We start from the raw sequence: 19,567 nt of genomic DNA on the forward strand, positions 1-19,567 counted from the left end.
CCTCCAACGGCTGCCAAAGTTTCCTCGCCTCCTCCATCCCTCGGCTGAGCTGTCTCCAGACTCTCTCTTTGTATAATTAAAAAGAAAAATAGAACAGCCGATGTTGCCAAACATGTATTTAAAGTGACACCTTGGGCCCAAGGGAGTGAAAAATAAAAACGTTTAAGGTTTAGATTAAAAGTCTCCATGCTCGGCTGTCTCCTGACCCTGGGCCGCCTTTAATCCCTCGCCCTGGTTTGTAAAAAGCCTTTAAACTTCAGGCATTTATTTTCCAGAGAACAATTCCAGTCTAATCACACAGAAAATGCCCAGCCTCCCGGGAACAGCCTGCCAAGCGTGGTGAGGTTCTGTGAGGCCCCTGGGGAGGTGGGGAAATTGGGGTGCTGATCACCCGAGGAGCCAGCCACCCCTGAGCCCTTGCTTCCCCCACTCCACTTTTCCCCTACCACACCTGATCCATCAGAAAACCCAGGCGATGGAGCCCTTTCCATTCTCTGAAAGTCTCTGCTCTTCTCCCCAGCGTGTTCCTCCATCTTCTGCAGGCCACCATTGTCACTTATCCAGAAAAGTCCGCCACAGTCACCTGCTCCCAGGGGTCTCCTCCCCTCTTGGTCCTCCTCAAGCAGCCAGAGTGAGCTTTCTAACAAATCTGGTCTGGGCCCTTCTCTGATTGTATTTCCTGATGCTGCTGTGACTAATTAGCACACATTCAGTGGCCTGAAACAATACAAATTTATCCTTGTACAGTTCTAGAGGTCAGAAGTCCAAAATGAATCATCAGGGGCTAAGACTGAAGTGATGGCAAGGCTGGTTCCCTCCAGAAGCCTCCAGGGGAAATCTATTTCCTTGCTTTTTTTTTTTTTTTTTTGGCTTCTAGCGGCTGGCCGCCTTGTGGCCCCTCCTTCTTCTTCAAAGGGCATCAGTCCAGAGTCTGCTTCCACGGTCACATCTCCTCTCGCCGCCCCTCCTGTCTACCTCTTGTGAGGAGCCTGTGATTGCATCAGGCCCACCTGGATAATCCAGGGCAGATAGTTCAGCTGGTTAGAGTGAGTCCTGGTACAACAAGGTTTCGGGTTCAATCCCTGGTCAGGACACATGCAAGAAACAACTGATAATGCAGAAATAACAGGAATCAATGTTTCTCTCTCTCTCCCCCCCCCTCCTTCCTCTCTCTTTCTAAAATCAGTCCATAAAAATAAAAGTAAAAGATCCTTGCCCTGGCTGGTATAGCTCAGTGGATTGAGCTTGGGCTGTGAACCAAAGGGTCACTGGTTCGATTCCCAGTCGGGGTACATGCCTGGGTTGCAGGCCAAGTCCCCAGTGCGGGCCATGTGAGAGGCAACCACACACTGATGTTTCTCTCCCTTCTCTCTAAATAAATAAATAAAATGTTTAAAAAAAGATCCTCGACATGGCTTAATCACATCTGCAAAGCCCCTTCTGCCACACGAGGTCACAAGTTCACAGGTTCTAGAGATTAGGGTGTGGACATCTTTGGGGGAGGGGGAGTCATTCATTACTCAGGCGGCCCCACTGCTTAAAATCTTCCAATGCCTTTTCATCTGGGTTAGAATGAAACCCAAGCTCCTTACCTGGGACGGGAAGGCCTTATATGATCTGGCCCCTCCCGAGGTCTCTAACACCATTTCATGCTCACCATCATGGCACATCCCCCCCGCCCCGCCCCCTGCCCAGCTTACTTGCATAGGTGCTAATTCTTACTCTTCTTTCCACAGGCCAAGTCCTCAAGGCCTCTGCACATGCTGTTCCCTCTGTCCAAGTGCTCTTCCCCCAGATCTTCACATGGATGCTTTATTTTTTTTTATTTTTAAAATATATTTTTAAAATTTATTTTTAGAGAGGGGAAGGGAAAGAGAAAGAAACACTGATGTACGATGTATCTCAGTTGCCTCTCTCACGCCCCCACCTGGGGACCCAGCCTGCAACCCAGGCACGTGCCCTGACTGGGAATCGAACCAGGCACTCAATCCACTGAAACACAGCAGCCAGGGCTGCTTTCTTCCCTTCTAGACCTCAGCTCAGTGCCACCTCCAAGAGGTCTTTCCCTGATGAATCCATCTCACTCATCACTCCCTGCAGTCTCTCACGTTACCAGGGTTTCCTTAATGTCCACACGAAACCTTAACCCTACCTGTATGTTTTTTTTTTTCCACTGCTCCATCCCCATGACTGGTGCACAGTAGGCATTTGTCAAATGCTTGTTGAATGAATGAATGGACAGATGATGGTCTGACGGTCCAGTATGGTCTCTGAGCTTCAGTTTCCAGGATTCGGGCTCAGGGTGGAGGCAGGTCGGAAAGGCAGGAGGGTGCCACACTTCATGAGTACTTCCTGTGTGCCAGGCCCTGTGCTGGTCCTTCCTTCATGAAGTTCAACATCTATTGAACACCGCCTGTGTGCCAGGCCTGGTGCGACTGATTTACTCAATTCAAGGAACATTTACTGAGTGACTACTGAATGTTAGGTAACGTATGTTTGCGGAGCATCTACTGTATGCCGGCTGTCCCAAATCAGTGCCTGAGTACACAGTAATAAAACACGTGGCTGAATCCATGAATACCCTCAAGGACCCCCTCAGTCTTCCTTCTAAAGTGCCCTGTAAATAAATAACCAACATACAAAGGTAAGATGATAATGTGGGTGTGTTCAGAGAGTAGAGGGGCCCTTATCACCTCACACTGCCAGGTACTTTTCCCAGACTCTTATCTCCTCACCTGTGATCAGCTCTTTGAAGGTCAGGTTGACTTGCCCCTCACTCACCTGCCTGCCCATCCCCTGGGCACCCAGGAAGGACTGCGCCTGTAGCGCACAGTCAGCCAGTGTCTGTTGTAGGCTCCCTGCTGCTTCTCCTCCTGGTGGTGGTTCTGCCCTTTGTACCCCAGAAGAGAGGGCAGCAGGTGGGCCCTAATCCTGGGGTGGCAGCTTTCTAGAAAGAAAACGCTTGAGTCTCCCTTCTTGGTGCCACCCATTTGCCCGGACTTCTTGTAAAAATGTAGATAATGCATAGAAATCATTACGGCCTCAAATCCTTATCATAGTTGCATGACTTTGCCTGACCTGACACTTTCCTTCCCTCCTCCCTTCCTTCCTCCTCCCCCTGCTTCTATTTTAAATTGCGGCAAAATACATAGAACAACTTACCATTGTGACTATTTTAAAGTGTACAGTTCAGCCCTGGCCAGGTAGCTCAGTTGGTAATAGCGTTGTCCCAATGCACTAAGGTTGTGGGTTCCATCCCCCCGTCAGGGCTCAAACAAGAAGCAAGCAGTGAATGCATCAGTAAGTGGAACAACAATGTTTTTCTTTCTCTGTTTTTTAATTATTATTTTTACATTTTATTGATTGATTCTTTAAAAGATTTTATTTATTTAAGAGGGGAAGGGAAGGAGAGAGGGAGAGAAATATCAATGTACGGTTGCTTCTCGTGCATCCCCCTGCTGGGGACTGGCCTGCAACCCAGGCATGTGCCTTGACTGGGAATCGAACCGCGATCCTTTGATTCTCAGGCCCGCGCTCAATCCACTGAGCTACACCAGCCAGGGCTCACTGATTTTCTTTAAAAGCATACAGTTCAGCATCATTAAGCATACATTCAACATCATTAATGTTGTTGCACAACATTCACATTGTTGTGCAACATCACATAAAAAGATAACTTTAATAATATACCAAGTCTTGGTAAGAAATGGCTAAAATCATGAGCATGTGTAAAAATAAAGAAGCACGTTATAGTTTTAAGCTTTAAAAATAGGAAATAACATGTAAGTGCTTTTTTTTAAGTGCTATATTATTGTCACCGTCAACTTAAGCAACAAAGCTTTACCACCTTCACAGCAGCCTTAGTCACTATAGCCAAGGGGCAGACACCACCCAAATATCCATCAGCAGATGAATGGATGACTCCTGTGCTCTACACATACCCTGGATTCTTGTTCAGCCTTAGAAAGGAAGGAGCCCTGGCTGGTGTGGCTCAGTGGATTGAGCATGCGCCTGTGAAGCAAAGGGTTGCTGGTTCAATTCCCAGTCAGGGCACATGCCTGGGTTGCAGGCCAGGTCTCCAGTAGGGAACACGAGAGAGGCAACCACACAGTGATATTTCTCTCCCACTCTTTCTCCTTCCCTTCCCCTCTCTCTAAAAATAAATAAATAAAATATTAAAAAAAAACTGAGACAGAGATTATGGAGAATTCCAGAGCGAGATGGTGGTGGTGGTTACACAGCAGTGTGCATGTGCCTAATGCCACCGAACTGCGGACCTGAAAACGCTTAAACTGGCAAGTCCTACCTTGTGTGTGTATTTGCCACAGCTCAAAAAAACAAAAGCAGAAACAATTCAGCAGTGCATTTCTTAGAATTGGAACAACATGGAGAATGTTACCGTGTCCCCTGCACAAGGATGGCATGCAAGTCTGTGAAGCACTCCATGAGAAAAAGACAAAGAAAAAGGAACAACGGTAGCAACAAAATCCCCTTCTCTGAAATCTTCCATGGCCCCGTTTCAGTCTCCTCCTCCTAATGCCCTGGAAGAAATTATGGCCCTCAATTCTGGATTCATTCCTTCATTGTTTGTTGCTTTTCTGTATAGTATACTGTTTACTTTGACATGTTTTTGAACTTTATATAAATAAACTTTACTGTGTGCCTCCCTCTGCAACTTGCCCTGCAGTGCGACATTTTGGGACCAGAGTCGTCCACGTGGACGTGGGCAGCTGCATTCTTTTTCACTGCTGTATAGTTTTCCCCCTTACAATGCACATATCCTGGGGCCCTTCAGGTCCTGTGAGTCTCTCCTCCTTAGGTGATCTCCTGGTCACTTGTTGCATCCTGGCTGTTGCTATGGGGACCAGTCCTGTGTGGGCTCTGACCTGCCAGCCTCCTTCTGGGGCTGCTGTGTGGCTGAGGGGCTCACATGTGGATATACTGATGTTGAGTGGGGTGTACACCCCATAAGACACACCCAGGTCAAGGAGCCAGTAAGGGAATTGTCTTCCCTTCCCCCACGCTCTCTGGAGCTACCCTAAGACGCCGTGGTGCACGAGGCCTCTCTTCAGTCTCCTCCTATCGACTCACCTGCTTGTCCTCCCTCGGTGCCCCCGTTTCCTCACTCCCGCTCCCCCCACAGAGGAGCACAGCACCAACTTCTGATTCTGACTCTGCTTTCTCAGGAACCCAAGACCGACGTAGCCTGCGACCTGTCCCCCTCCTGCTGACGAACACTGGGGTTGTGCCAGGCCTTTGAGGTTGCGTGCAGTGTGGCCAGGACTCACACCCTTGTTCGTGCTTCCTGGTGCACCTGTGCCTGTTTCCGTAGAACGTCCCTAGCTGTGGAACTGCTGGATTATAGGTTGCACGCACACCCCTTCAGCTGCACCAGATGTTGCCCAATTAATCCCCCCAGTGCCTACTTACTCTTCCAGTTTCGGTCACTGCTATCCCCTGCCTTCAGCTCACCCCATTTGTCGGGTCACTCTTGCACTCCCTTTAGCACACATCGTGAGGCTCCCAAACCTGCCATTTTTCCTGCTGAGAACACTTTGCCCACGCTCAGCCTGGCTGGGACCTCCTCATTCCAGAGAGATCAGCTCGGTGCCAGAACAGCTTCCTGACTCCCTCCTCAGCCCCAGACCAGCACACCCGCCTCGCCCCCCTGCCCTATTTTGTGTGGCTTACAGCCTCACACTCCTCTGTTGTGAGGCGCTGATCAGTTGCAATGTTTCACCTGTCTGCGCAACTGTTGGAACAAGGTCTGCTAATGCCGCTGAGTTTCACTCGCCTGAAAGCAGTGATCTCCATGTTTGTTTAAGTTCACTGCCACATTCCAGCACCCAGCACCGTGCCTGGCACATAGTAGGGAGTTGATATTATTATTCTAATAGCCATTCTATGTCTTTACTCACATGCAAGTTCAGTGTCTAATATTCCCTGCATGTTTCACATTAATTGGCATCTACTGGGAGCCAGGATCATAATGTAAATAAACACAGTCTCTTTCCTTGAGCGGCTCACAGATAAAAGTCAATAAACATTATTGAGCTGGCTGGACCCTGGCATGTTCTAAATGTTTAGCAACTGTTGGACTGACTCAGAAGTCACCTTTAGTCTGAGTATTACTATAATGAGTAATGATGGCTACTGTTTACTGAGCATGTACTATGCGCCTGGCACTCTTCTGAGTGCCTTGCATTTGCCATCTCATCCTATCCTCGCATCCTACCAGGGAGGTACTGCTATTACCTCCATTTGACAAGTTCCTGAGCCTCAGGAACCTGAGGTCACTTGGTTCCAAGCGACGCAACTCACAAACGGCGAAGACAGGATTTCCCAGCCAGAGCTCCTACCTCTGGTGACGCTAATTTTCTCCTGACCCCATTCCACTGCTTTCAGATTCCAGAGGCTGAGTTCTTTTACCCACAGTGGTAAATTCATACCTACCACTGTGGGGCACTTACCCAGCACTAATCACTTTGCATCCCTCCATTTTTTTCAGCAAATATTGACTGAGAACCTGTCACGCGCTGAGCTGTGTTTGAGGGGCTGGCGATATAGCGGCAAACAAAACAGAATAAAACACCTGTTTTGCAGAGTTGATATCCTAGTGTGAGGAAAAAAGAATGAAAACAAATAAAATACATCATAGTGATCAGTGCCACAGAGCAGATGGAAGCAGAAAACAAAGCGATGGAGTTGGGTGACCAAGGTGTCTGTGATCTCGTTTCTTCTTACCAACAATCTTCTTCGAGCGAGAATGAGGTCCAGGGAGGTGAAGTGGCTTCCTCGCAGCTTGCAGGCTGAGATGTCAGGGCCCTGGAGGGACTGAGGATCCCATTGTGCCAATCACTCTTTGTCGTGTGCCTACTGAGTGCTTAGCATGGTGGTGGAGACACAAAGAACATGAAGCATTTTTCCAAGAGGGTATAAGATCTGCCAGGCCAGTATGTTCACCCAGGTGAGAGGAGGACCCACACGGCTGCGTGGCAGTGTCCTGCTGTGCCCAGGGCAGACATTAAGTGTGACTGCCTATGGGAGATGATGAGGCTGGAGTCCAGACTCAGGCAGACAAATTGATTTCAGAGATCAGGAGCAGAAGACTAAGGCGCCCATGCCCTAGGTCTGCTGGTGATTCGCAGACCCCCAGTCCCTGTCCTGCCCCCAACAGCCAGCTTGGAGCCTTGCCCTTCTCTGCCCTAGGTCTCCAGCCCTCCAGGGCATCAAGTGGGGAGAAAGTGTTTAGTGACCAAGTGACAAGCTATGGCCTGCCCTGGGGAAGCCACACACTTACAAATAGTGGCCTCCTTTCCCCCCACGGGCATGGACTTCTTGAGGGACCTCTCAGATAAGGGGGTCTGCAGCGATGAGAGCCGCCCCTGGGTGCTCATGGGACTCCTGGGTGCTTCTGCCCAGCAGATTGCCTAAACCAGCAAGGCAGTCGGGAGCTCAGGGAAGGAGAGCCTCGGCTTTGGAGCTACTGAGGTGCAGGGCACACCTCCCTCAAACAGGCTGCCTTGTTTGCTGCACTTGGAGAGGGCCTCTTAGAACCTCTGCATGCTCTTTAAAGAGGTACAGTTTAGGTTTGGTTAACCAAGCTAAAGAGAGACATATTTTGGAGCTTGAAGCATTCGCCCATTCAACAAGTGTTTTTTGAGCCTATTTTATGAGCCAGGCCCCCGGGGCTGAGGATAGGCAGTTAACGAGACCAAGGTCAGGGCTAAAGGCCTGCTCTCCGCCGTAAATAGGTGCTGACGGACGCAGAGGAGGGTTTCCTATAAAGGCTGCTCTGTGTATGAATCTAGGAGGCGCTCAGTAAATAACTGGTGAGTTCCTGTCGTTTCAGGGAGAGAGAAAAACCACTGACTCCATCGGCAAAGGGTGAATGGCTCTCTGGGAAAAAGAGAATCTCAGCACTGTTACTCCCAGGTTTCTGGAAGGGTGAGGAATTTTGGGACTAGGGGAGGCACGATGAGGGGAGGCTGGACTTCCATTACACACATACTTTCAGAGGAGGTGCTGGCCCTGTGCTAGGTAGGAGACACATCAGTGAATGAGACAGAGCAGGGTCCCAAATCTCCCAGGGCTCAGTCTGCTGAGAGCAAAGGCAGCAATAAGATAATGTGATAAGCATTATGAGGGGGCAGGAAGGAGAAGATACTGAAGGTGATTCCAGGAGGATAAGAGTTTTGGAGAGAGAGAGGACTGGAAGGAGAAAGTGCTCCACACAGAGGAATCCACGCACGCAGAGGCCTGGGGGAGAGAACGCAGGTTTATTCAGAGAACTCAGTCCTTCACGCAGCATGTTCTAGCTTTGCAGGAGACCCACTGGGGACGGAAAGGAAGGAGAGAAACGCCGGGCTGTTCGGCCCATCCTGGGGGGGGCTTCCCCTTCAGCACTCCCCCGGCGGGGTGGGGTTGGGTCAAGGCACTCAGTTTCCCCAATCCAAAACTAGCTAGGGTGACGAAGTCCAGAGGGTCGACTTCATTTTAATGAAGGTGCATTACCTATGGACCACCACGTTACAGAACATTGGCTCATTCAGACCTCATGCTGCTCTCACAGGCTCCATCATATGACTCCCATTTTACAGATGGGACAACTGAGACTGTTTGGACGCCTGATTCAAGGTCATGCAGCTCACGCCGTTTGGGAATTTAAATGCTTTTTTACGTAAATGCTTCTGTTCTAGCAGTTCCTTTTACATGAGGTAATGCATGTAAAAAGCTTTCTGTAATAGAGCCATGTACACATGAGGCGTTGTTTTCAGTCCACAGCATTTGGAGAGCCCAGGAAGGGGCGCTAATGAAAGCCGAAAGGTTCAAGGGCCTCTCTCTTAAAATTCCCCCGCGTCTATACTGGTTCCCTCTCCCGGCACCTCCAGATATTACCTCCTGCCAAGTAGAATTTGTTTCTCAGAAGTTACAAGACATGGGAGGTTTAAAAAAAATCAGCGACAACAACTACAAAAACTCCTGTGGCAGCCTGAACACAAAGAGCCTGAATTTTGAACAAAGGGCAGGGTGAGCCCTGAAAGTAAATGCTGACACATCCTCTCTCCAGCTGTGAACTGGGGGTCTGAGCGCGGCGAAGGTCCTCTGTCCCCACAGCTCTGGGCAGGAAATGCAGTTCAGTCCTCCCGGTGACTGACGGCTCTGCAAGGTTAATGGGACCGTCCCCAACCCCAGGCTCTGCTCTGACAGCACAAAGAATGAATCAAACGTCTCTCCTCCGCTCTCCTCTTACTAAGTAAGCAAGATCAGCTGATTCCTCATTTTAAAAGTTCAGAATTCTTCCCCCGGAAATTTGTCCCCAGGTGTCCCTTTGCAGGAGGAAACTCTGCCTTCTGGGGTGAGATCCGGAGGTGGCTCCTGAAGGTCTGGGGGGTGGGGTGGGAGGTCTTTCTAGGCTTTTCATCTGTCCCTATTTCATCTTTCAAAATAAAAACTAATGTAAAGGGCCTGATCGTCCCTGAAAGGGTTAACGGCCAGCCTGCTGTGTGACCCTAGGGGATTGGTAACCAATGACCATTTAGCATGGTGAAGTAATTCTTGGATTTTGATTCCCATTGGCTGACACAGTTGTCCATCAAAGCAAAGATGCAAGTTTTGAAAGTTTCTTTGAACTTTTTCTGACTTGCTTCCTGGTGTTAACCCCTTAATAAACTCACCTGTTATTTCCAAGTTTCTTTCTAACGCTCATACAGAAAGAGAGATATTCTAAAAGGCAGAAGTCTGCACATAAACTTAAGCCTTCCCCAGGTGACCAAAGCTATATGTAATTCTGCTCTTTCTGATACTTCAATCTACAAGGGAGCAAGAAATGAAAAAAACAAAAAAGGTCTTTGGGAACTGCAATCTCTTTAACAGAAATAGTGTGGTCTGTGGTTCCCCAAAGTATTTTTTTTTAATTGCAAAAGTAATGCAAAGTATGGCAAACGTTTAGGTTTGGCAAAGACAGTTACTGGATATCTGAGACCTTGCTATACGTTTTTTGTGATACTTATTTTCTACCCCTCTGTTTATGTTATGTTATATTGGATAAGTTTAAAAGGGCACAATCATCGTCAAAAATGCAAATAATATTTAAGTATAGTCTCTATATAACCACTTCAAAAATTTCCTCCCCTCCTCAGAAATGATCAACGGTTTGCTGCTCCATTCAATTTTTCTTTCTTTTTCTTTTCTTTTGGCATCTATACATTACCTATATCTAATTTGTTTTAAAATAAACAGGAAAGTAACATACACATTCTGTGACTGCTTTTTCGTTTCCTAACCATTCCTGAACTTTTTCTGTACTACGACATCCAGCGTCACCCCATCCTTAAGTAACATTTTTGAATAAGTCGAAGGACGAAGAATACATGGAAAGATCGCCAAGACTGTATTAAGTGAAAAAGGGAGGCATAGGACAGTGTGTGCATTTGTGTGATGCAATAATAGAAGAAAATACGTGTAGAGGTTTGTAAACACATAAACCTATTTCTGAGAGGGTACTCAAGAGACTTGCTAACGAGTTTTCCGGGGGGTGGGAGAGAAAGACATAGGGCAGTATTGAAACAATTTTTAAACTCTAGACTAGTTGGTAATTACAGTATAATTTGTAGAATATTTTAGCATTTAGGTGCCCACCATGCAGATTCTGAGAGAAAATTACCAGTCACTTCGTATCATCCCCAGAGTTGGGTCTCCTCCTGCGTTTGGTGTTAACCCCTCCTTCCCTTTTATTTACGCTTTGCCATTTATCTGTATATAGATAAACAATATTTATCTATATATTGTTAAAATATATAGATAAATATATTTGGTTTATTTATCCCCCCCCCCCCCGCTAAACAATATTTATTCGGTTTAGATTTGCCTCATTTGGAATGTTATAGCCTCAAAAAAGGGGAATAAAGTGAAATTCATTTTTGAATAGGCAATATATCTATCTAGTACAAAATTCAAAAAGTGCTACAACATATAAAATGAAATATCGATAAGGTTAAAAATCAGGAAATTTTAATGCATCCATGTGGCAAAAATTTCACACTGTACCAAACAGTAAGTTTTCTTCTCTCCACTCTCGGTTCTTTCCCCCATTTTCTGACCATTTCTTTCCAAAGAAAATTCTGGGCACAGAAAAAATATATATAGATATAGATACATCTGCTTGGTTAACATAAGTGGTCAGCACAATTGAGTATTAGTGTCCTGCACCTTGTTTTGCTATAAGGCTATGCAATTGTTCCACATCAGTGTATATAGAGCTACATAATTTTTAAAATGATATAACAGCATTTTACTGGGCACACAGATGGTCCAGGAATTGTTTAATCAGCTCTCCAACTTTTAGATCTATTTCTTTTTCTGCTGCCCAGGGGGCTACACATGCACCTTTGCGTTGGAGCCTCACAGAAAAGATATTAGGGAGCAGTCACCCATTGCTAAGGCTTCCTGCCCCATCGCCACTTGCCTGTCCTTGGGAAGCCGGTCAGATCCAGGCAGACGGGACAGTCTTTGGTCCAACTGGCATCCCCGGGTGCCTACATCCCCATCCTGCTCTTGGCACACACTCAGTGTGAGTGGTTCGAGCAAACGCCGCAGCCATTCCCATTGTATCAGATGGCCCTTTCTAAGGACACCTTTGCAGACGTCCCGGCTCCCTCCCCGGACCTCATCATTACAGTACTTCATTTTCTTTATTCGCTCCACAGATATTTCCAGAAGGCTGATACAGGGGCCCAATGCCAAATCAGACAGTGAGGGAGGTGAGTCATGACCAATTCTGCAAAGCATTCTAAGGTTGCAACTGTCCAATAAAAGAGGAGTTACATATAACCATTTAAATTTCATCACAAGTAAATACATTTTAACATTCAGTTCCTTAGTGCCACTGCCCGTGCGTTTCAGGTGCTCAGTGGTTGCATGTGGCTAGAGGCTCCCGTGTTGGGGCGGACCTGCAGGGAGGCATAGTGCTGGAGTCTGCGGGCTCCCGATTCCTGCAAGCCCGGGGTTCAAGTCCTGTCTTTGCTACTTCACAGCTGTGGAAGTTGGCCAAGCAACCTAACCTCTGTTTGAGCCTCAGCTCTAAGAGCGGGGCATTACCTCCTTCATAGAACTCTGATGAAGATTTGCAAAGAGCGAAGGTGAGTGTGGCTTTGTTCACCGATATAGTAAGCTCTCAAAACCCAGGAGCTATTGTTATTACATGTAAGTATGACAACAGCCTCTATTTCTAGCAGTTTGAAAATCTTAGCTCCCAATCCCGCACCAGCCTTTCCTAAATAACTCCCTTGGGAAGCTGGTGGGCCACTCCCTGCCCAGCCTGGAGTATGTCTACAAATGGAGCTGGTTCTTCTATACTCTCTGTCTTAAAGCACAGAGCTGCTCAGTCAACCTTTGATGAATGAAGAAATGAATGAATGGGGCCAACACAGGATCTGACTGGGCCTTTTGTAAGAATGAGCAGGAGGGTCCAGGAAGTCATTATGATGCTTCAGATACAACTGGCCTGGTCTTTTTATTTCCTGCAAGAAAAAGTAACTCTCTTGGACAATTATGTTAATCTTCCCTCTCTCACCTACTGCCCACTCCTCTGGGGCATTAGCCGACACCAGGAGCTCAAGGGTCTTGGCCCTTCCCCCTTGGGCTCCAAATAACCTCCTCCCCCACTTTGAGCGAATGCCTGAAATTCTTTCAACAGGGGGACAAAGCCTTTCATCTGCCAATTACTGATAAAGGGAAAATGCAAATATCGCTGGGGAAGGTGATCCATCAAGGGCTCAACATTTATTGAGTGATCACTTAGGGGCCGGCAGCAGCGTAGGCAGGCGTTCTGGGGGAGTCCGAGGGGAACAAGCCCGGGGCTGGCCTATTCTTCCCTCTGGTCTTCGGTTTCCTCGCAGTTTTGTAAAGGGAGGGGACTACATTAGTGACCACCTTCTCCCACTCAGACAGGCCAGGAACTCCTCATCGGGGTGATATACGGACTTAACTGTTTTGCCCTACAGTGCCTGTCATCAGATCTTTTCCTGACACCAGATTTTGGGGACACCATGAGGCCACGTGGGGAGAGAGAAGGGGTCATTAGGAGGAAGAAGAATTAAGAGTTCAGTTTTCCTTAATTCCACTTTTCTCACCCTCTAGTACCCTCCAGGCCAAACGCCCTCCTTAACCATGTTCATTTCTATTTCATCACGTGGGGGCAGTAAAAGATGGTCAGTATCAGACAAAGCGTGGGGTGGATCCCCAGCTACCCCACTCACAAGCTGTGTGATCTTGGGTGGGTGGCTTTGCCTTTCTGAGTAGCAGTTTCCTCATTTGAAAAATGAGGAATAAGAAGACTATTTCCCTTAAAGTGTTCTTGTGAGAGAGAAGGGAATAAAACGCTCCCCCTCTTGACAGAGACTGAAGGCAAAAAAACCCTCTTCACTCCCACTTTAAGCCAACGTGAGACAACGTTTGAAGTTTGCCAGCTCGTGCACTTGGATTAAAACAAACCTCTAAGCAGTCTTTCGCGGAGGAGGGGGAAGAACACAAGAAGATAGGGCAGGAAACATCGAGATGAGCGTGGGGGAAGCTGTCTTCTTAGGGTGACCAATAGGAGCTGATGGTTCACATCCGATCTCCGCTGGGGAAGCCACTTCCTCTCCACATGTCTGACTGCCCTGTCGACATGGGGATGACAGGAGGGCAAAGCAACCATCCAGATCCGTAACTTCTGAGCCTCAGTTTCCCTCTCTGCAAAATGACCTGCTCCGTCACGCAAGGTTAGCGGCAGAAATATTAAAAGACTGGGGAGAATTTTTCACAATGCCTGCTATAAGCATCTGTAACATTCCTTTATTTATTTGACATATTTAAGTCCTAGTGCTTTGTCATCTCATTGTGATCTTTACCCCCAAGAACAGGCCTAGTTGGCCTAGAAGAATGTTTCAGGCCAGCTTTTCTCACATCTTAAGTCGACCTGACTGTTCCTGATGGAATGAATGACAGGACTACACGTTCAGGATTCCAGTTTTGGGGGTGGACAGGGAAGCATACTCATATCTAAAGATACTTCATACATGAATGTATGGCTGGTGGCCATGCCTCTGCCAAGAAGCCCTCTAGGATTAATCAAGGGGAGCCCAGAGTTCCCCGCGCCCCATCCCAGAGCTCCTTCCATCTTTCCGCAGACTTTTCTTTATAAATGGCCAATAAGGGCTTACCCTCCGCCTGTTTGCCAGTTGTGTTAGGAGGCGCCACATCCAGCTCTCTCGGCATTTCACTCCTGAGCCTCTGTTCCCTCCAGTTGGCGAGCGCAGAGACCTTTAAAAAATGTCCAGCTTCTGTTCCAGGGCTCGTCACCTACCAAAGGACTCCACACACGCGGGCCGAATGAATGAATGAAAGGCAGCATCTTCCGGTCAGCTTGGATCTGAACAGGCTCTGTTCTGGCTGAGTTTCCTGTACCTGTGTGTGCGCGCGCGTGTGTATGTCCATCTTTTGAGTCTGGGAGTTTAAAAGTTATGCGGTTCGTACTGGAATGGAGCTGTGCTAATAATATCTTCCGGAGCCCCCAGATACCTCCTCCTTATGTAGGTCCGCAAATGGGGTCTAAGAGGATTGTCCCCCCGCCCCCTGCCAAAAGACTTTCAGAAGAAGAGAAAAAAAATATATGTTAAAAATGCTTTGAATTTGGATCAGCCCCGTGGGTAACGGGGTGGGGTGGCTGAAGGAAGGGGAAGAGGGGTAGCCCGTGGGCAATAGGGGCAAGGATTGAGCTGGGGGGGGTCATCTTTTGGGGTGCCAAGCCTCACGAGCTTTCACGCAGGCTTGCTCCGCTTGCATTTCCGTGCCTCCCGCTGAGGCCAGCCGTGCAAATCTGCACCTCCCTCCCTGCCCCCCTCCTCCTTCCCTCCCTCCCTGCCCCGCCATCTCCGGGATGCGCCCTCCGCCTGCAACTCAGCCCTCCAAAAGTCAGCTCTGCACGCAGCTCCCGGGCCGCGGCGGCGCCTGCGTGCAGAAGCACACTCGTGACCCAACAACAAAACAGCGATGCAAGGTCGCTAACGGCGCCCGGTGCCTCCCGGGCGCCCTCCCCACCACACACCTCCCGGGACCGCCGCCCCCGCCCCCCGGTCGCGGGCCGAGTGCCCCCCCCCAGCCTAGCCCGGCCGCGGGCTCTGAGCGCGATCGGCAACAATGTTTACGTTCCGGGGATTATGACGTCGACGCCTCCCCCCCCACAACTGCTGAAAATGGTTTCCTAGGACTTTGCAAACGGATCTGCTTAAGTGTTTGGTGCAAAACTTTGTAGATCTCGGCTCTGGCTTGCTTTATTTATTTATTTTTTTTGGTTTGTTTTCTTTGGTGTTCTCTCCTCACCCCCTCTGCCAAAATGCAGGGGGCAGGAGTGTTGACAATTAATTGGTGAACTCTCCTAAAAAAATGGAGGCAGAGAAAGACTCTGGAAGAAGATTGGTGTGTAGCTTTTTTTTCCCCCCAAATCTGTATTTGGTATACGATCTATTTTTTTGTTGTTGTTGTTTCTCGCTGCCTTTTCTTTCCTTTTCTGTATTTTGCAAGAGGACCGGAAAAAATATATAATAAATTGCATGCAAAAGGAAGCCAGCAGATTACTCCTCCAGTCTCTTGTGAAGCTCAGAGTCTCAGACACTTAAGTGGAGAAGTGGTAGCGGGGAAAGGCGTGGAAGGGGGCTGAGCGGGCTCGGGGTTCGCCCGGAATCTGGGGGGCTGCGGGGCCAGGCGCTGGGCGGTGGAGGGAGGAGGCAGGGGATGCGGGGAGTGGCGGGGGAGTCTCCTTAGGAAGTGAGTGTGCGCGCGCGCTTGTGGGGAGATGAGGCAGCTGCTGGTGCGTTTTGGGGTCTCGGATGGGAGCTTTGTGGCGGGCGGTCAGCCTTTCCCCCTCCCAAGCCCAGAGTCCCCCTCCCACCTCTTCTTCTTGCACTGGAGGGCGGTCGGTGGGGGCGGCTGGGGTCTCAGCCCTTCCATTTTAGCTTTCCAGCTTCCCGGGTAGGTCGGGGGCGGCTCCAGTCTTAGAAACGCCGCCAGCCCCCGGTTCCGGCTTCCCGGCTCCGCCGCCGTGGCTGCTCTTAGCGCCGAGCCGGCCGCCGCCGCGGCTCCTCCCGGGGCCTACAGATGCCCCGCCAGCCCGTGCGCGGAGCCCCCTTCGCGGGTTACATAACGAAGCTCCCGGCCGAGTGAGCAAAAGTCAACACCTTCCGGGGATGGGGAGCAAAGGGAGCCCCCCAGATGTCCCTTCCATAGTCTCCCAAGGTGCAGGAGGGGAATGCCCCGGAGGGCGCAGCCAGACACTTGGGGGTGCAGCCCCTCTCGTTATCCTGATTTTCAGCATCTTTAGCATTTGCGCAAAGTTGCTCGGGTCGCACTGGTAGGGTGCAGGGGTGCGCGGCTTCTGCACCTGTTGGAACTGGGCCCAGGGTGAGAGGCGACCCTCAGGTCCCCCAGTAATGTCCCGGGCTCTCTGGCTTGGGTCCCCGCAGCGCCCGATTGACCGCCAGAGATACGACGAGAACGAGGACTTGTCGGACGTGGAGGAGATCGTTAGTGTCCGCGGCTTCAGCCTGGAGGAGAAGCTGCGCAGCCAGCTGTACCAGGGGGACTTCGTGCACGCCATGGAGGGCAAAGGTGAGGCGCCCCTTCCTCCAGCTACCCTCCGCGCCGCAGCCCGAGCGCACGTGGGGAGGGAGCTGCCGGTGGCTGGGTTCGTATTTCGCGCCCGCGTCCCCCATTCCAGGGGATCCGGTGACGAAACGAGACTGAGCACTGGAGGGGGGTGGGGGTGGGGGTGGGGTAGGGTGGGGTGGGGTGGCGAAGGAGGAGGGCAGGCTGAAACCCGGGCCGAGCGAGGGCCTAGGCCTGGCCAGCGCCCACCATCAGTCCCAGGGTGGGCAGAGCCAGAGGTCTGGCCAACAGAGAGACCTGGGGACGAACGGACGGGCGGACCGAGGGAAAGGCGGGTGCGCCGCGTTCTATGCTTCTCGGAGCGGGCCCTGCTCCTTGCGCGCTGCCCGGCTGGAGTCAGACTCCGGTGAGGCACCCAGGCCTGAAGCCTCGCAAACTTCGTGCAGTTCGAGCCCTGCCCGTTGGAAGCTGGCGCTGGGGACGCCCAGGGGTCACCGAATGGCCGGCCTCCTCAGGCCTGGGGTCCAAGGCACCCCATCACCTGCGGGCTCTGACCGATTGGAACAGAGTCGTCGGCCCGGGTCCCCACCTGAGCTGGTGGCCTCTAGCCCTGCTGCTCTGACAGTCTGAAGAGGGGACTGGGGTTGAGGGGCTGATTGCCTCTCAGGCTTAAGGCTGAGTTCCCTGTCCCCTGGCACTTTTAAAGTGAAGGCCTGGGGCATCCCTCTAGGACATGGGGTTTCTTCCGGGCCTGAGCTCTGCCCCCTTTTGAGGGCACTGCCAGTTTAGAGCCTGTAGGATTTGGGGGTGCCACCCAGTTTGAGACTTTCAGGGCCGTAATTTCTCCCTAACCCTAGTACTAGGAACCTGTCTGGGGACATCGCCTGTCTTTGGGGTGATGAGATGCTCTGGCTTGAGTCTGAGGCTTCCTGCGGTCCTGTGGGGTTGATGATTTGGAGGTGCCCTTGCTTACCTGGGCATTGCCCTTTGCCCTCTGGGATTTGTAAGCTCATCCCCCCCACCCAAATATTCGAGTTTCCTTTATATTACTTGGTGCCCATTTTGTTTATCTCCCATCCCCCTGGGAAAATCCTTCCATCCCTCAGCGAGCTGGTAACTGAGAAGCCCTCCCGCGCCCCAGGTTCCGCTCCAGTGGCTTGCCTCTGGGGTTAGTCTCTCTAGAGACCGTCCAGGCTTTGCATTTTTGAAGTTTCTCTTTTGTGCCCACTGTTTTCTGGGGCGCTGGGCTTCCGTAGTAGCCGGTGGCTGAGGGGGGAGGGAAGAAGACATTTCTGCCAGCCTGCCGGGTCTTGAAGGGGCCATTCTCAACTTCATTCAAATTTCCTTAGCACAAATGGGATTTTAATGCCTCCCCTTTCTTCACCCTGGAACTGAGTAGTTGGTGGGTCCTATGAGAAAACAATATGCAAACTTGCCCTGGTCATTTGTGAGGAATTCTCTGCCCAGGGCCTCAGAGAGTTTTCTCAAGCTCACTGGAGGAAGCCAAAGCTGACCCTGGGGGGTGGGCTCTGCGGGGGTGTGTAGGGGGCAGGGGTCCCAGCAAGGGAAACTGCTTCAGTCTGCTGTCCAGGCTCCTTTCAAAGGGGATGGCCCTAGAGTTTTGGTAGTTAATTCGGATCTGGCCCCAAAACTCGAGGGAGGAGTTGAGAAACAGAAGGAGCCCTTCGCCTGGATTCCAGATAGAAGCTCCTTACCCTTCTGCGCCTTCAAATCCTCAGGAATCCCCATTCACTCGGAGCCCCTGGGGATCTGAGCTGCTAAGGTCAGGGCTTTCCCCAGCTCTGGTTTTGTTCTCTCCCTCTCTGAGCTGCGCTGCCGCCGTGGCCTCCTCCCCCTGCAAGCTGCCCCGGTGAACTGCGTCCCGGGGGCAGGGGCTCTGGTGACCTGCGAGCTCCTCTGTGTCCTGACTGGCCAGCGAGGCCTGGCCCCCTCCTGGATCGTTCTGTTCCCTGAGGATTTGAGCCTGTGAGGGTTTACCCCAGCCTCTCTCCCCTCCGTAGTTAGGGCGAGGATTTGGGGGTCCGCACCAGACAAACCCCAGGTGGAACACTGTGCTGTAAATTTTCTCTGGGCTTCTCTGCATCCTCTTTGCACAGTCTGCTTCTCCCCGGGAGCATCCTTTTCGGTTATCCAGTTGGAGCAAGTATTGTGATGGCTGCAGCACAATTTCACTATTAAGACAACAAAGCTGTGCCCAGTTCCCTAGTTATTTTGGCACCAAATACACAGTTTCCAGGGAAACCGGCTCCCCCCCCTTCACTATTACAGGATATTACAATAAGATCTTCCCCGATGCTCAGCTACAATGAGAACCCTCCTCCCAGCCTCCTCTCTGGGCCTTCAGATCCTCCCAGGTGGCATTCTTCAGTTTTGCAGTCCCTTCGCCTTCCACGCTCAGCTAGGGATGCAGGTCTCTGTCCCTCTTTCTCAGCACCAGCCTGTCTCCTCCTGTGTGGGGTTCTTTCCTGAGTCTCCCCTCCCCAAGCCTCCCTCAGCCTGGGGCTGTTCATTGACAAGTTCTGACCCGTGGGGCATGCCGGGAATCACTGAGTAGGCAGAGGAGCTGAACTGTTGGCGTGGCTTCTCTCAGGCTTCGCCTAATCCATTTCCCTGTCACTTTCCACTCGAGCTTTTGCCCTCCAGCTGGTGCCTGCGTCTGCTATAGCCCCTGCCCCTTCCGCTATAACCCCTTTTCCTTCCCCTCACCCGTGGACTGTGGCTCAGTCGCTGCTTCATGACTTCACCAGCTTGTTTTAATTCCGGTATCCAAACAGATTTCAACTACGAGTATGTGCAGAGAGAAGCTCTCAGAGTTCCCCTGATATTTCCAGAGAAGGATGGACTGGGAATTAAGTAAGTTGCTGAAACCAATCGCTCCCTCCTCTGCCCCCACCCTCTGCCT

At 50.6% G+C, this 19,567-nt stretch overlaps 1 protein-coding gene and 1 non-coding gene across 5 annotated transcripts in view; both read left to right on the forward strand.

The window, feature by feature from the left end:
- Positions 1–4,349: 4,349 nt before the first annotated feature.
- Positions 4,350–4,452, forward strand: LOC118991377 (U6 spliceosomal RNA). Its single transcript, XR_005067404.1, has one exon. It is a non-coding gene; the product is annotated as a U6 spliceosomal RNA (small nuclear RNA).
- A 10,668-nt stretch (positions 4,453–15,120) lies between these two features.
- KDM2B (lysine demethylase 2B) overlaps positions 15,121–19,567 on the forward strand; it is a 103,173-nt gene continuing 98,726 nt past the window's right edge. For 2 of the 4 annotated variants that reach the window (XM_037052039.1, XM_037052040.1), the window contains exons 1-3: positions 15,795–15,850; positions 16,503–16,647; positions 19,440–19,518. In XM_037052039.1, coding sequence (XP_036907934.1) covers positions 15,836–15,850; positions 16,503–16,647; positions 19,440–19,518 — 239 coding nt within the window. In that variant the 5' untranslated portion in view covers positions 15,795–15,835. Of the gene's footprint in view, positions 15,460–15,794; positions 15,851–16,502; positions 16,648–19,439; positions 19,519–19,567 lie in introns of those variants that run through there. The other 2 variants (XM_037052037.1, XM_037052038.1) reach the window with 2 other exon arrangements.

This window comes from Sturnira hondurensis, unplaced genomic scaffold (genome assembly GCF_014824575.4).
Source record: "Sturnira hondurensis isolate 20B ecotype Veracruz unplaced genomic scaffold, ASM1482457v3 Scaffold0007406, whole genome shotgun sequence".
In the NCBI taxonomy this organism is placed as follows: Eukaryota; Metazoa; Chordata; class Mammalia; order Chiroptera; family Phyllostomidae; genus Sturnira; species Sturnira hondurensis.